Consider the following 15,579-nt stretch of genomic DNA (forward strand, 5'->3'; position numbering starts at 1 on the left):
CGGTTGAGAAACACTGCATAATGAGATTATATCTAAAACAGAATCATGCAGATCATAGTTTTACTAGATACAATGGAAAGAATGCTGATGCTTTCAAGCTTTGGTCAAAAGTTGGAGAAGACTTTTGTGCATACAGTGGACAGCCAAGAAAACAAACAGATCATTGAGCAAATGACCCCAATGTTTTCACTCAAGGCACAAATGCCCAGTTTCAAATTATCCTATTTCAGACACATTATGCCAAGACCTAGCTCTCTGGAGAAGCCTCAAATGCTGAGAATGTTTGTGCACTTATCGAACATCTCCCGCCTAGGATCAATATTCAATAAATCTTACATCAAGGTCCAAATTTAGTTGCTCATCTCCCAATCCATTTTCAGGTTACTGCCTGCAAGAAATTGGTTGACATGATTGCCCAGCAGAGTTGACCCAGACTGCAATTATGTGTTAAAAAACTGGGTTTGATTGCTTCTGGTTTCAGGAAAGTAATCTCTCCACAGACTGAAACAAGATAAGATAAAAATGAAATGCAGTAATAGGTAGGAAGAAAATGGGAAGGAAGATCCATAAAACCCCAACTATTCCCATTTCTATCGACAATAAAGTATTAAATAACTGGCACAGAGAAAGAATGGATTATATATGAGCTAACAAAAGGCCAAGGATTACATTCCAGAACTTGCAAAATTCAAAAGATGGAAGTGTCCCCAAACTTCAGATTCTATTTTCATGCCAGCTGCCCAACCTGAATTCCAGAGCAGATCATATTTCTTTATCATTCTACCTCCTCAATGCAAGAGGCAGAAGCTTTCCAGGGACTACTCAAATAAATCTGGGTTATATTCATAGAAATAAGCTATTTTCAATAGACAATGCATTGTTTCTAGTCCTCCACTTACAGCCACAATGGAGCCCCAAATTTTCATTACTAAGCAAGACAGTGGCTAAGTGAATTTTGCCTCATTTTACAACCTTTCTTGCCACAGTTGTTAAATGAATCACTGCAGTTACATTAGTAACATGATTGTGAAATGAATCTGATTTCTCCATTGACTTTGTCAGGTCACAAAAGCTGATCACATGACCGATGGACACAGCAACAGTCATAAATACAAGCCAAGTGCCAAATGTCCAAATTTTGATCACTTGACCATCCATGGGGATGCTGCAACTTCAAGTGTCATAAGTCACTTTTCTTCAGTGCTGTTGTAAGTTTGAATGGTCACCAAACAAATAGTTGCAAGTCAAGGGCTACTTGTATTATTGCTGTTGTTAATTAGATTTAATATGGACTCTGGGGAGCTTACAACATAGAATACTAAATTTAAACAACTGAAAACATATTGAAGGTTTGAATATGCCCAGGTCTTTCCCCTCTTTTTTCATTCTGAATATCTACTTTTATGGTGATGAAAGCACTAAATGTTTTGCTCAGTGAAAAGTCAGTAATCTGTAAAGATTTTATCATTAACAGGACAAAAATTAAGATCTTTCCAGTTTTTTGCTGTTCAATACTGTCAAAAAAAGACATAGAGGCACAAGAGAATTATGGAGAATAAGGGGAAAATTTTGCTGAATTTGAAAATTGGCTAACTCATCATAGTGAACTTTTACTTGGCATGATTTATAATGTATTGGTGAAACATAACTCAGAACCTCAACGAGTCAAATATTGTTGTGGTGGAGAAAATGAATGTTGTAAATAAAATGGAGGGTGTACTTTTTTTCCTGCCTGTGTTTTGGATGTGCCTGGGGCCAATCCCTGTTTCTCTATTTCTCTAACCCTAATCAGGCTCAAGTTGACCCTGCCCCAAATAAAGCCTCATCCAGCCACATCAACTAGACCAGGAATCAAAACCTCCTCACCAGCACACAGCAAACCCAAGAGTAACTGTTACAGGGAAATTGCAATCTAGAGACACCCCAACCTTTTATCCTCAATCAGGGACGTGCCCTTAATTTTTTAAATATATCTATTAAATTTATTATCTCCATATTGTATCTTGTTAACATTGCCCCAGCTCTGCTGCCCTCTGAAAGGGCTGCTTTGCCTAAATATAGAAATAACCCTGGATGCCTGAACAATGACCTACCTAATTTCTCCCAAAATTGCCAGACAGATTTATTTATTTATTAATAAAATTTATATGCCGCCCAATCCCTAGGGACTCAGGGCGGCGTACAAAATTAAAACAATAAATATAACAATAAAAAGGAGTGCATTCATACAGCATGTCCCAATCGTGTCCTGGCCCCCCCGGGGACATCAACCCCAGGCCTGCCGGAACAGGAGAGTTTTAATGGCTTTCTTGAAGGCCGGCAAGGTGGGAGTAGTTCGAATCGCGGGGGGAAGTTGATTCCACCACATTGGAGCCACCACAGAAAAGGCCCTTCCCCGAGGGCCCGCCGGCTGACATTGTCTGGCCAACGGGACCTGAAGGAGGCCCAATCTGTGGGACCTCACCGGTCTCTGGGAACTATGCGGCAGTATACGGTCCTGTAAGTAACCTGGTCCTAAGCCATGAAGGGCTTTAAAGGTGATAACCAACACCTTGAATTGCATCTGGAGACCCACAGGAAGCCAGTGCAGCTCACAGAGGATAGGTGACACATGGGTGTACCTTGGTGCACCCACAATCGCTCTCGCGGCTGCATTCTGAACCAACTGCAGCCTCCGAACGCTCTTCAAGGGTAGCCCCATGTAGAGCGCATTACAGTAATCCAGTCTTGAGGTGACAAGGGCATGAGTAACCGTGAGTAGAGCCTCCCGGTCCAAATAAGGCCACAACTGGTGCACCAGGCAAACCTGGGCAAAGGTCCCCCTGGCCACAGCCGATAGATGTTGTTCCAAATTTAGCTGTGAGTCCAGGAGGACACCCAAGTTGCGTGCCTGCACTGAGGGAGGTAAGTTTACCTCCCCACCAGGACCAATGATGGACCATCAGGATGACCCTTGGGGGGGCAAGACCCAGAGCCGCTCGGTCTTGTCAGATTCCATGTGGCTCCCAGCTTCTATGTAAAAAAAAAAAGTCTTTGTTTTGTCATTGTTCCAGGTCCCTCGTTCTTGCAAAGCAGGGACCCCTCCCTTTGCAATAAATATGGTTCCGTTTTTGCATGTGCTCTGCATTTCAGAATTTTGCATGACATTGCATGATTACATGGATGTAATATTAGAATACAGTATCTTTATAATGCCTTGGTAAGACCACAATTGGAATACTGCACCCAGTTTTGGTCATCACAATGTAAAAAAGATGTTTGGACTCTAGAAAGAATATAGAGAAGAGCAGCCAAGAGAGGATTGGAGGCTAAAACATATAGCAATAGCATTTAGACTAGGGCAGGGGTAGGCAACCCTGGCTCTTTTATGACTCGTGGACCAACTCCCAGAATTCCTGAGCCAGAATGGGAGTTGAAGTCCACGAGTCATAAAAGAGCCAAGGTTGCCTATCCCTAGACTAGGGGTTCCCAACTGGGGTGCGAGACAATATTCCAGGAGATGCAAAAACTTGAGTTTTCAAAATTATAGTGTATATGCATAATTCGTTGCCATTATTTCGACCTTTGTAAGGGTGCGAGAATATATCAGAAGCATTCTAGAGGTGCGAGGTATAGAAGAGGTTGGGAGCCACTGACTTAGACTTATATACTGCTTCATAGTGTTTTACAGTCATCTCTAAGCGGTTTATAAAGTTAGCATATTGCCCCCAACAATCTGGGTCCTCATTTTACTGACCTCGGAAGTATGCAAGGCTGAGTAAACCTTGAGAGGGTGAGGATCAAACTCCTGGCAGTGAGCAGAGTTAGCCTGCAATACTGCATTCTAACCACTGTGCCACCATGAATCTTAACACATATAACGAATGATTGCTGGAATTGAGTATGTCTACTTTACTGAAAAGAAAGACTGGGGGGGGGGGTGACATTAAAGCAGTGTTTCAATATTTAAGGGGCTGCCACAGAATAGAGGGGGGGGGTCAACCTATTCTGACAGGCAGGACAAGAAGCAACAGATGGAAACTAACCAAAGAGAGAAGCAACCCAGAACTAAGGAGAAATTTCCTGACAGTTAGAACAATTAACCAGTGGAACAACTTGCCTCCAGAAGTTGTGGGTACTCCAACACTGGAGGTTTTTAAGACAGCCATTTGTCTGAAATGGTATAAGGTTTCCTACCTGAGCAGGGGGTTGGACTAGAAACCTCCACCGTCCCTTCCAACTCTGCTATTCTGCTAAATGGACTATGGGAATTTCAATGGAAAAAGTATATTAACTTTACTATAAATATTATATTTAAGAAGAACTAGTATAAGATATTTTACATCAGAAATCTTTACTGCGGTCAAAATTGCAAAAACATGTAAACTCCCTTTCTTCCATTTGTGGTGACAATGTTGCAACAATATTGGAAACAAATTCATCATAGAAAGGAAGAAAGGCATAATTATATTTCAGCTAGACTTATTTTTATTAACCTTTGCTAAAACACCCTTTATACACACACACACACACACACACACACACACTGAACTGACATTAAAGTACATATGATTGCAGGATTATATGCAGTTGCAGGATTATATGCAGTGATGGGATTCAGCTGGTTCGCATCACTTCGGCAGAACTGGTAGCTAATTTTTTGTTGCCCAGGCCCAGAACGCACTTCCAGGAGTGGCATCAACAGAGAGAACCGGTTGTTCACATATATGAATCCCACCAATGATTATACAGTTTTTATTGGAAAAGATTTCTGATCCCCTCTACGGAACAATGATTAATTAAATTATGGGTGTATGCTTTGATATCTAGAATAACTTCATATTGGAAAAGTAACTCTGATATAGAAGTTAGTCTTATTTGGTAACCATTTCAGGATTCCAATTTGTATATATTGTTGTTATATATTGTACCACAGCTCAGATTTGGCTTCTAGAGTTTATATTTTAATCTAGTTTATATATTATATATTATTTAAAGAATTACTTCAATATATTGTTTATTATTTATAATTTTTCTTCTTCCTTTATTGATTTTAACTGTGCTAATTAAACCTTTTTTTCAGATCAATGAAGACATGGCTTGACTGAAAGCTGAATATGAAATCCTTTATAGTATGTTAAAGCATTAATGGCACATTAGACTATATTAAGCATATCACAATTTAGATCTGCTTGTTATTCAAGGTGGCAGTCCGCCTCTATGTTTGTATTGGCTTATCCCCCCCCCTTTTTGCTTATATTTCTTATGTTCTTTTTAAGTAGTGTTAGTATTGTTTCTTTTCCTCTGTTGTTTGGAATTATAATAAGAATAATAAACTGAACAAAACCCAACTACAGGCAGTCGTCAACTTACAACAGTTCATTTAGTGACCATTTGAAGTTACAATGGCACGTAAAAAATGACTTATGACCATTTTTCACACTTAAGACTGTTGCAGCATCCCCAGGGTCACATGATCAAAATTTGGACACTGGGTAACTGGCATGTATTTATGACAATTGCAGTGTCCTGGATCATGTGACTGACGTTTGCGAACTTATGACAAACAAAGTCAATAGGGAAGCCAGATTCAATTAACTACTGTGTTACTAACTTAACAACTGCTTAACAATTCTGGCAAGAAATGTTATGAAATGGAGCAAAACTCACTTAATAACTGTCTTGTTTAGCAATGGAAATTTTGGGCTCAGTTGTGGTTGTAAGTCAAGGACTACCTCTAATTGGGCAAGCTGAGCTGTCCTAGGGTCATATGTATCCTGGGATCATGTCATATAATCGCCATGTATCACCTTCTCAGCCAGCTTCCGACAAGCAAGGTCAGTGGGGGAGGCCAGATTTGCTTAATGATTGCGCAATTCCTATAACAACTCCAGTGATACATTTAATAACTGTGATAAAAGGTTGTAAAATAAGGCAAGACTCACTTAACAACTATCTTGCTTAGCACTGGAAATTTTGGGCTTAAATGTGATCGTAGCCCTTTAACCACTCTCAGTCCATCCACTCCAGATCCATGTGCAGATCTGTACATTGGAGAAATAAAAAAAATGCTTCGTAAATGCAGGCACAACATAGGAGAACCCATCAGGATAAGATTCACAGCCCCTCTGCATTCAGCAGACAGCAAAGTCCACATTTTGGACATAGAGGACTGCTGGTTTAAAAGAGGGGTCAAAGAGGCCATCTATGTCAAAACTGAACAGCCCTCTCTGAAGAGTGGAAGGGATATGACACCATCTAACTCCAGTCTACAACACAGTCCTTTCAACAGTTCCAAGAAGGCTCCACATACATTTGCACATTCAGGTGACATTGAGGACACAGATAAAACCTCCAGGTGACCTCAACGACTCTCTAAAAGAATGCAAATGGCCAGCTGTCTGTAAGGAATATAAATCCTTCTATTCCCCACCATCCAGTCAGAGCTGAAGAAACTTCTTGGATGAGAAGCAAAACGTCTTCAAAGAAAAACAAGGAAGTCCAGTTGCCTCGTGAAAAAGCATCTTTGGGACGTCCACTCCAGAGTTGCTTAGTTTAGACATCAGTAAGGGAAGACTACATATTAGTGGGGAAATAATGTCCTGGTGACCACAACAGAAAGAACTTATTAGTAGTGACTCTCCCATCCCCATCCCTGGCCAAAGAGTAGAATCTCAGCAAGTTTCAAGACCACTGAACTGGCATTTAATATGATAACAACTGCAAAGATTAAATGCTTTTTTTATTGAAAAAGATCTTCAATTGCCTCTATGGAACAATGATGAATAATTTTGAATAGTTCCATCTCTTTGGCCAGCCTCAGTGGGCACAGAGTGTTGAAATTTTTTTTGGGGGGGCACCATTAAAAAGCTCTCTCTGTTGTAGTTACCAGGACATCTATAGAGTCTCTAAGACTTGTTTGGAGGAACTAGCCTGGTTCTGAGGAACTCAGGAGCGGGAGGACCCACCCTTGATAAGAGGAAGACATGCAAGCAATGATAAGACATGCAAGCTTTTGAGATGTATTACTTCTTCTTCTTTCATGTGCTTCAGGCGTACAAAGAGCTGCTGCTTGTAGACCAATCAAGACTGTGGATTGGTAAGCTAAAAATCTCTTCCTTCTGCTAACTCCTTGCAAGTCTCACCTGAAAACCTGGGATTGGTCCCTGGGTGCTGGTTGCTCAAATGTTCAGCTCCGCCTGCAATTTCATTTGTCCATTTCTGGTCCCTCTGCTCGATCTCTTCCCTGTATAGATGAGGGTGCACATTTCTGTGTACTTGCATATGACTCACCTTTGCAACTCTGAAAAAACACAGGAAGTTGGCCGAAATGAACAAATGACTTGGGTTTTGTGTCACTTTTATGCAGTTGCCTAACTTTTTGCTTTTGGTAGAAACGGTGAGGCACAGACACTTCTGGAGCCTTTGTCTAGGGAAATGTGCTTTGTATCTGCTCAGAAGTACTCTTTCATCTTTTGCCCACTCTGGGGATATATCAAGAGAAGGCAAAACGGGGGGCGGGGGGGGGACAGAATCTTCTTTTCAACCCTGAATACCTTATCCAAGTCTTCAGCCTCAGATTGGTCCCACAGACCTGATGCTACAGAAGTGGGTGGAATTGACATGATTGCCACCACTCAAAGCCACTTCCTCTGAATATAACGGTTAGCTTCTTCTTTTTCTACACTTTCCAGCAGCACCACCTGCTCTGGTTTCATTCACTCCTTCCTGCCCAATCAAGCGAGAACGGGGGGAAATGGAGGCAGTTCATGGTTAGCAGAAAAGAACTTTTCCTTGAAAATCCCGAGACCCATCCTGGCTTTCTCTGAAGAAACCTAGAAGAAGGTATAGCAGGGTGGGTTGGTGGGCAGGGAGGCGGGGGTGGGATGCATCTTACTTATTCACTCCCTACAAAATTATGGGGGGGGGAGAAATATCAGTAGGAAGTTGTTGCAGGGAGTCAAGGTAAAGGAGGTGAGTGTATTACTAGAGAGAGAGGTGTAAGTTTTATTGTTGTTCTTCAGCCAAATGCTTGATCACCAAATGTAGTTGGATATCTATGTCTCAATTTTGGATTCACAACAATCCTGCAAGGTGGATTAGGGTTATGATCTAGCGGAATAGATGATGTGGAATGTAAGGCTCAATCAAGCTACAGTGCAGGTCTTCTCCAATCGAGGCCTTCTCCAATTAACTGGGCTCTGAGTCCCATCATCTAGACCAGATTGACATAGTCTGGAGAACACTGGTTTGGGGACAAAGTTTCCCTCCATCATATTTGGAAGAGGAGATGTTAGTGAGCTGAGAAAAATTTGAAAGGAAAGCTGGCATGTAGGGTCCCCCCTTCTGATCTTCTCTCCTAGCCTTCCAGAAACAAGCTTCAGTTTGCATTAGAAGGGAAGTTTAGTCAAGGCAGAAGTGAATGTGGTAGCCAGAACAGATGGTGTACAGTGGGGAGGTGGAAATGGAGATGGGATTTGACTTCACAAAATAAATATTTGGGGCTGGTAAGCATTGTCATCCAGACCACCTTACAGATCTCGCTGTTCTTCCTTCGGTACCACTCTCGAATCTTTGGCGGATATATCCTGTTCCCAAATCCTTGCACTAAAACTCACTGATGTGCAGCAAATAAGATGCCGCAAGCGATGGGGTTTGTGTTTGCATGCAGCAAAAAGCAGAGCTGCCACGAGGAAGGCGTCAACCCATGATATTGTTTGTACCAATCTCCTCACCTCGAGTCTTCCAGCTAGACTAGATTTTTCCTTGAATCATTTCTGGCCAGCCATGCCACAGTAGCACCACTGGAGTCTCTCTGCCCAAATAGAGTGCTAAGGACATAGCTCTGCTTGTTGAATGTGAAAAATAGGACTGAAATAGAAATTCTCAGTGGCTTTCCTTAAAAACTCTGGCAGCTGAGCTCAGTTACTTTAGTGAGACCGATTCTCTTACTTCTCTGATTTTTAGTCTCCTAATGCAATATTCCCCAATCTCCACTAGTTTAAAATGTGTGGACTTCAACTCCCAGCATGGCTGGGGGATTCTGGGACTTGAAGTTCACACATCTTCAAGTTGCTGAGGTTGAGAAACATTGTCCTGATTATCTTCATTTCCCCACGAGCTTCTTACTTTTCAACCTTCAAATCCGGATTACTCTGGATCCCAGCTTTTATTAATGGGACAGCTCCAATTGGGCCACTTAGCATCTTTCCTGTTGATCAAGAACCTTGCCATGATGTGATGGCCTAGCCTGTCACCCTGTCACCAAATCCCAGTTGCAGAAGTGACAACACCCTCCCTGGCTTCTGGTGCTTGTAGGACGCCCCTTCTGCTGAGCAAGTCAGGTTAATTCTCCAACCTGACATTTAAAACAACTGGTGATGTATAGATGAAGATAAGCCATGAATACTTCAGGCCAAAATGGGGCATTTTTCTCTTGCTGGTGGAAGAGACTATATGTCAACTGCTTCATTTGGCTTAGAACATAACTGCATGTGGGGATTCCTATAGGGCAGGGGTCTCCAAACCAGGCAACGTTAAGACTTGTGGACTTCAACTCCCAGAATTCCTCAGCCAGCATAGCATAGAATTCTGAGAGCTGATGTCCACAAGTCTTAAAGTTGCCAAGTTTGGAAACACCTGCTATAGGGGCTTGTTTGCCTCCTGGTCTCTGGGGATGGAGTTACCAAATGAAGAAGAAAAGGCAGCAGGTTTATAAGAAAAAGTACCGGCTCTGAGGCAAGTGCAAGTCATATAGGGTTTAGTGGCATATAGAATAGTTATCAAAGGCCTTTCATCTTTAGAACACAATATTTTATTTTCAAAACTCTCTAAATGCTCCAGTTATGTTGTTCTCTTCTAGATTTGTCTTCCATTATCCAAATACACTTGGTATTTTAACTTTAATGATCTACTGTTAGCAAAACAGTTTCAATACCCTAGCATGGTGTGTATTGCAAGGCGAGATAATGGAGTTTTAATGACCTTGATAAAGGTCACGGGGGGGGGAGGGAGACTGCCCTAAGGACAAAAAGATAAAAAATGCTTCAGTAGTCATCCAGGCTAAAATCTGGGGCGGGGGGGGGGAACTCCCATTTGATGGTGACGAAATTTTAAACATAATATTTAATATTTCTTTAAAAGATTTTAAAAACCGTCACTTCCTAAGCAAAGAGAAATAGACAGATGTCTTTTCAACATAGGAGTAAACGAAGAGAGTCTTGAGAAAGATAAGCAGTTGCAACACTAGAAAGCTGTTTTTTAGTTTCTATTTCCTTGTAATCTTGCCAAACATCTTCATTAAATGTATGAGCACTTGAAAGTTTCTGCTCTCCTAGTTTTTAACTATAGTTGAAGGTTTCCTGTGGACAGTTTGGGACTTATTTTTCTGTCCAGCTTTCTATTGTACTTTCTTAAAATAAATATCTCCCTCTCCTTCCCCCCCCCCTCTTTCCTCTCCTTTCCTTTCCTTTCCTTTCCTCTCCTCTCCTCATGTATGAAGAAAGGTCTCCAAACAATTCTCATTCAGTTGTGTTGAGTGTGGTGTTGGTAGGAAATTTCCTGCCCTGTGAAACAGCAAGGAAAGCTGCAAAGAGGTCCGCCTTCAGGCTGACAAACTCATGGTGCTATCATCTCTTCTTCAACTTTGTCTCCAACATGAGAGTCTACTTGGAAGGTGAAGAAGATGATGGTTCAAATGGGTGAGCAACACACATGACCTTGCATGTTGCAAAACTCACATGTTTTATATGGGTTTGGCCTCACAGAGGCTATACCACTAAGAAGCCCTATAGGACCTCCAGTCTCTCTGAAGGTTGGTGGCAGTCCCTTGGCTGTTTATGAGAGATTCTTTGCCATTTATATCCAGACACCTTCATCTTCTCTACTAGACTTCCCTTCCATGGCTCTGTCACAAAGCCAGGCCCCTCCATGTGGCTGAGAGAATGATTACACAATAGACGGAGAACTCTACACTCACTTTGCAGCAACAAATTGCTTCCAAGTGTTGTTTGTCAAGGCTTGAATAAATACGCCTTGTTTTTTTTCTTCAGACTTTGGTGTCATTGTCATTGTCAGCCATTCAGTCATGTCCAACTCTCGGCCACTTTATGGATCAGCGCTCTCCATGCCCCTCTGTCTTACACCCTCTGTCTCCTTCAGATCTGCAATGATCATCCTGGTGTCATCCTTTATAGTGTTTGGCCAGGCTGTACTAGGGTGGCCCCTTCTCCTTTTCCTGCTGATCACCCCCAGCATGACTGACTTTTTGAGTGAATCATCTCTCATGACATGACCAAAGTATGACAGCCTCTGTTTGGTGATCCTGGCTTCAAGTGATATTTTTGGTGAGATTCGGGCTAGGACTTCTTTGTTTGTTATTTTTGCGGTCCATGGGATGTGTAACAATTGCCTCCTAAAGAGCAGGAAAAAAGACTTCAAAACACAGGGTCAATTGTTTATGGAGATTCTCAATCGTCCGGATCATGGTTGTCCCAAAGGTGCTTCCTACCCCCCCCCCTCAAAGGCAACTGGATTTTCTTGGGGCTTTGAGAAGTAAAACATTTTACTTCTCATCCGAGAAGTTTCTTCAGTTCTAACTGACCAGTGAAGAATGGAAGGGTCAACTTTTTAAGGTTATTCTGTTCCCTTTGTTCATTCATTAATGAACATAAGTAGTCACCACATTCATCTTCTGTAAATGAGTTGGAGATAATAAAATGGTTTTTTTTTAAAAAAAATATTCTTCTTCAAGGAAAACAACTGGAAAATTACAGAGGAAATGGGGTGGAACATAGTCTAGAGTTACAGGAGGGAGAGAGCAAAGAGACAGAGAAACTTGGAGTCTTTCATATGCAGAAAGAAGGTGAAGGCAGACCCTCCCTAACAATATGTAGTAGTTATGCAGATAGTAGCTTTAGTCTGGTAAGGTTTTTGTCAATATCTATGGAGATTCTCAGTCATCCAGGTCATGGTTATCTGAAAGGTGCTTTTTTTTTTTCCAAAAAGAAACTGGGCTATGCTTTTTCTCATTGAGGAAGAAATGTTTTTCCCTTGAAGAAAGAAATCTCTTCCTACATCGTTTTCTTCAAGGAAAAAACATTTCTTCCTCAAGAAGAAACATAGTCCCCTCTTTCTTTCAGAAATAATTTATTTTTCCTGTTTGCCAAAGAAATGACTTGGAAGTAACTCTACATCTCGTTCTTGGTTCCTTGGGCCATACTCATCTTTGGCCCACTCTTGAGGCAAAGGAACCAAAGATTTTTTTAAAAAACAAACAAACCCTAATTCTTTCAGAAATAATTTATTTTTTCCTGTTTACTATGTGTGTTAGCCCTGGCTTCCAGCTGATGTCATCCCTGGGCGGAGAATTCTTTCTTGCCTAACTTCACTATTTCCTCACAGTTTACATAGGGCAAATGTAAACTCTATCTGCTATTGCCACCTAGTGGTTGGAAGTCAAAATGTTCTTTTAGGAAAAGGGCATGTCGCATCTCTGGACTTTTAGCCATGTGGTTGCATGTTGGCTACCAGATCGAGAGTGACGTGAAAAGGGACTGAACACCAAGTATTGTTCCATTTTACAGATGTAACACTGGTGACTAATTATATGGCTTCATAAAGCTGAGTTCTGCACCCCTTGTCACATTCAGCAGTTTTTCTGCAGAACTCACAATTCACACAGACCTGTTGATAATTCACAGCCAATCTCCAGTGATGAAACGTGGCTTAAAGTCACCTAAAGAGGATCTCCTGTTCTTTGCTTTAAGATTACAGTTCCACTCTTTCACCGCCTGCTCACAAGCCTATTTTTAACTCTAGATTTTGGAATGCATTTTCTGAAGGTGGATTGTAAGTTGTGTATCATTGGTAAGGTGTCTCTTCTTCAGTATTCACACATGACATGGAACTAGGGAAACATACCTTTGGACCACCAGAGGTATGGGTGGGTGGGTGGATGGAGGGGCATCAAAAAATCTGAGCCAGAGTGAGCTAGTGCTTGCAATTCCTCATCTCTATCCAAAACTTAACAGGAAAGAGCCATATGGTTCTCTTTGCATCAACATAGGCATATCTTTGGATATGGATCTCCAAATACTCTGGGCATATAAAAAATCCTTGGGTACAGCCCTTTGCCAGTTTAGGCCATTCTCCTCAGACTGAAGCTTTCAAGTCATTCTATAGTTTTGCTCCTCTGTCTTAAGTATACAATTTTCTTTTACAACTTGTCACATTTTTTGTTCCCAGATTCTTTATAGCCATTACTTATTCCACATCAAGAGGGCCTGGACTCGGGAATTCTGCTACCATGGAAAAATCAAGATTCTTGTTCCAGCAAGTAATTGGCCACAAGATGCTCTTTGTTGTCTTCCTACTTTTTCCCACAGATATTCTTATAGAGGGACAAAATACAAGTGAGGTCATTGACCCCCAAAATGTGGCCACCTATGTAAGTACGACATCCAGTTTAAATATAAGCAACTCATCTTTTGTAGTATCTCCTAAGGTGATTTCCATGACACCTGTTATGTCATCTCTTGATGCCACCATGTCTGGCATTCTTAGCAGAAGTATGAGCACTTCAGTGCAACCAGCATCATCCCTCAGAGCGGCACCTCCAGTCTCAAAACAGGAACTACATTCTTCCACTGTCATGAACGCTGTTGCCCCAGAAGACACTTCCTCCCCTATGCCAAGTACTGTCACTGTCTCTACTGAAGGAAAAAAATCTCATAGAGAAGCAGCGGAGGTACGAGAATCCACAACACCTCTTGGTCAAAAGGAAGTTTCCTCTAAAATGACTGTCACACCACACTTTGATAGAGAAGCAGCGGAGGTACGAGAATCCACAACACCTCTTGGTCAGAAGGAAATTTCCTCTAAAATGACTATCACACCACACTTTGATAGTGAGAAGGTATCTTCTCCAACAAAGGATTTTGGAACCAGATCCCAAGGGAGCTTCCTTGAGCAATCATCCCACACAATCGCCTACACAGAAACTACAAAGAGCACAAAATCAAAACAGGGCAGAAAAGGACCAATATCACCGGATCAAGCTGTCCCAGAATTAACTCAGACTCCTGAGACCGGCAGCCACCATCCATCTGGTCCTTTCACCACATTGGTGACATCTACCAACAATGCATCAAAATCTGACACTGCTGATCAAAGTCCTTCAGAGACGAAACGTCCTGTCATCATTTTGGTCGTTGTTGTCTCCATCCTGCTGCTTGTCGGCCTCATAGCTTTCCTGTACTTTAGGCGTCGCCGTCATTCTGGCTCTACCAGCTTCAATGCCCCAGAATGGCCTGGACAAGCAACATTGCCAGATGATACAGGTTTGGATAAGGACGTGGAGCAACAGGTGGGGGCTGTAGGGGAAGGGGAAACCCGGCGTGGGACTCTTGTGACTTTCTTTGGGAAGCGTCAGTCTAGGGTGCCTTCAATAGCTATGGAAGACATGAATGGGAAGGGAGGCATGGGGGAAACAGAGCAGCTGCTTTGTGGAGAGGCTGAGACAGGGTCCACTTCACAGGCGACTGGGGATGCCAATGGCAAAGTATCAGAGCCCCTTAAGGACTCTTCTTAGGTGTCCCCAGCCTTCAATAAGTTAGGAGAAAGTTCCTCCTAAATGGGACTTTCTTTGCCTTCCCTTGAAGACATTTCACTTCTCATCCCAGAAACCTTTTCAGTTCAGTTTAGATGAGAAGCAAAAGGTCTTCAGGGAAAAACCAGGAAAGCCCAGTTGCCATTTGAAAAAGCACCTTTGGACCACCATGACTCAGATGATTGAGAATCTCCATAGACATAACTCCTAAATAGAGAGTAGAAGATAGAATCACCTCTTAGGCCTCTTCTGGAGCAGATAGTTTTTATGATTTACATAGGCATTGTTGGGTATGTCTCATTATCCTACAGGATAGATGTATCCTATATCCTCTATACCAGGGGTAGGCAACCTTGGCTCTTTTATGACTCGAGGACTTCAACTCCCAGAATTCCTGAGCCAGCCATGCTGGCTCAGGAATTCTGGGAGTTGAAGTCCACGAGTCATAAAAGAGCCAAGGTTGCCTACCCCTGCTCTATACGCTGATCATTATGTTATGATGTCCCTTGTTCATATATGAGGGATGAGTGGAAGATAGAGGAGTGAAAGAGAGATTTCTTTCTCTCCTCTTCTGAAAGTCCTCAGCATCTCATTTCTCCTGCTTTCTTGTAAGCCATAGGTATGGCAGATCCGAAAGCAGAGAGAAACTAAAACATTGGCCCAGCCCAGTTTCACTAAGAACATTTTTTTTCATTTTCCCTCTTCTTTTAGAGGATTAAAAGGTTGATGGGAGGTGGATGGTTGACAGATTTCCAGGTGAAGAAGGGTCTGTGAGGGGCTGTGTTTGAAGAATGATGAGCATTGATCAGGGTTTGAGTCTATATTGTAGAAGAAAGTCTTAATCCCCATTGCCAGAAAGAAAGTATACTAACAAAAGTTCTGTTTGCTAATTTTCTTTATGATGCTGCAAATTGCTTGGCTGAGTCATGCTCAGAAGTGCTGTGTGAATGGCTTTTGTGTACACATGTAGGAATATCCTAACTAGATTTTCT

General features: G+C 42.0%; 1 protein-coding gene across 6 annotated transcripts in view; it reads left to right on the plus strand.

Moving 5' to 3' along the window:
* SPN (sialophorin) overlaps nucleotides 1-14,992 on the plus strand; it is a 29,293-nt gene extending 14,301 nt beyond the window's left edge. The window contains exons 1-5 of one of the 6 annotated variants that reach the window (XM_039330295.1): nucleotides 5,088-5,111; nucleotides 7,033-7,078; nucleotides 7,674-7,824; nucleotides 10,481-10,679; nucleotides 13,225-14,992. In XM_039330295.1, the coding sequence (XP_039186229.1) occupies nucleotides 10,636-10,679; nucleotides 13,225-14,569 (1,389 nt within the window). In that variant the 5' untranslated portion in view covers nucleotides 5,088-5,111; nucleotides 7,033-7,078; nucleotides 7,674-7,824; nucleotides 10,481-10,635 and the 3' untranslated portion in view covers nucleotides 14,570-14,992. Of the gene's footprint in view, nucleotides 1-5,078; nucleotides 5,112-7,032; nucleotides 7,079-7,673; nucleotides 7,825-10,480; nucleotides 10,680-13,224 lie in introns of those variants that run through there. The other 5 variants (XM_039330296.1, XM_039330297.1, XM_039330299.1 and 2 more) reach the window with 5 other exon arrangements.
* The last annotated feature ends 587 nt before the right edge of the window (nucleotides 14,993-15,579 follow it).

The sequence above is a fragment of the Crotalus tigris genome, unplaced genomic scaffold, assembly GCF_016545835.1.
Source record: "Crotalus tigris isolate CLP2741 ecotype Arizona unplaced genomic scaffold, ASM1654583v1 scf7180000024427.8105951120:4207309, whole genome shotgun sequence".
Classification (NCBI taxonomy): Eukaryota; Metazoa; Chordata; class Lepidosauria; order Squamata; family Viperidae; genus Crotalus; species Crotalus tigris.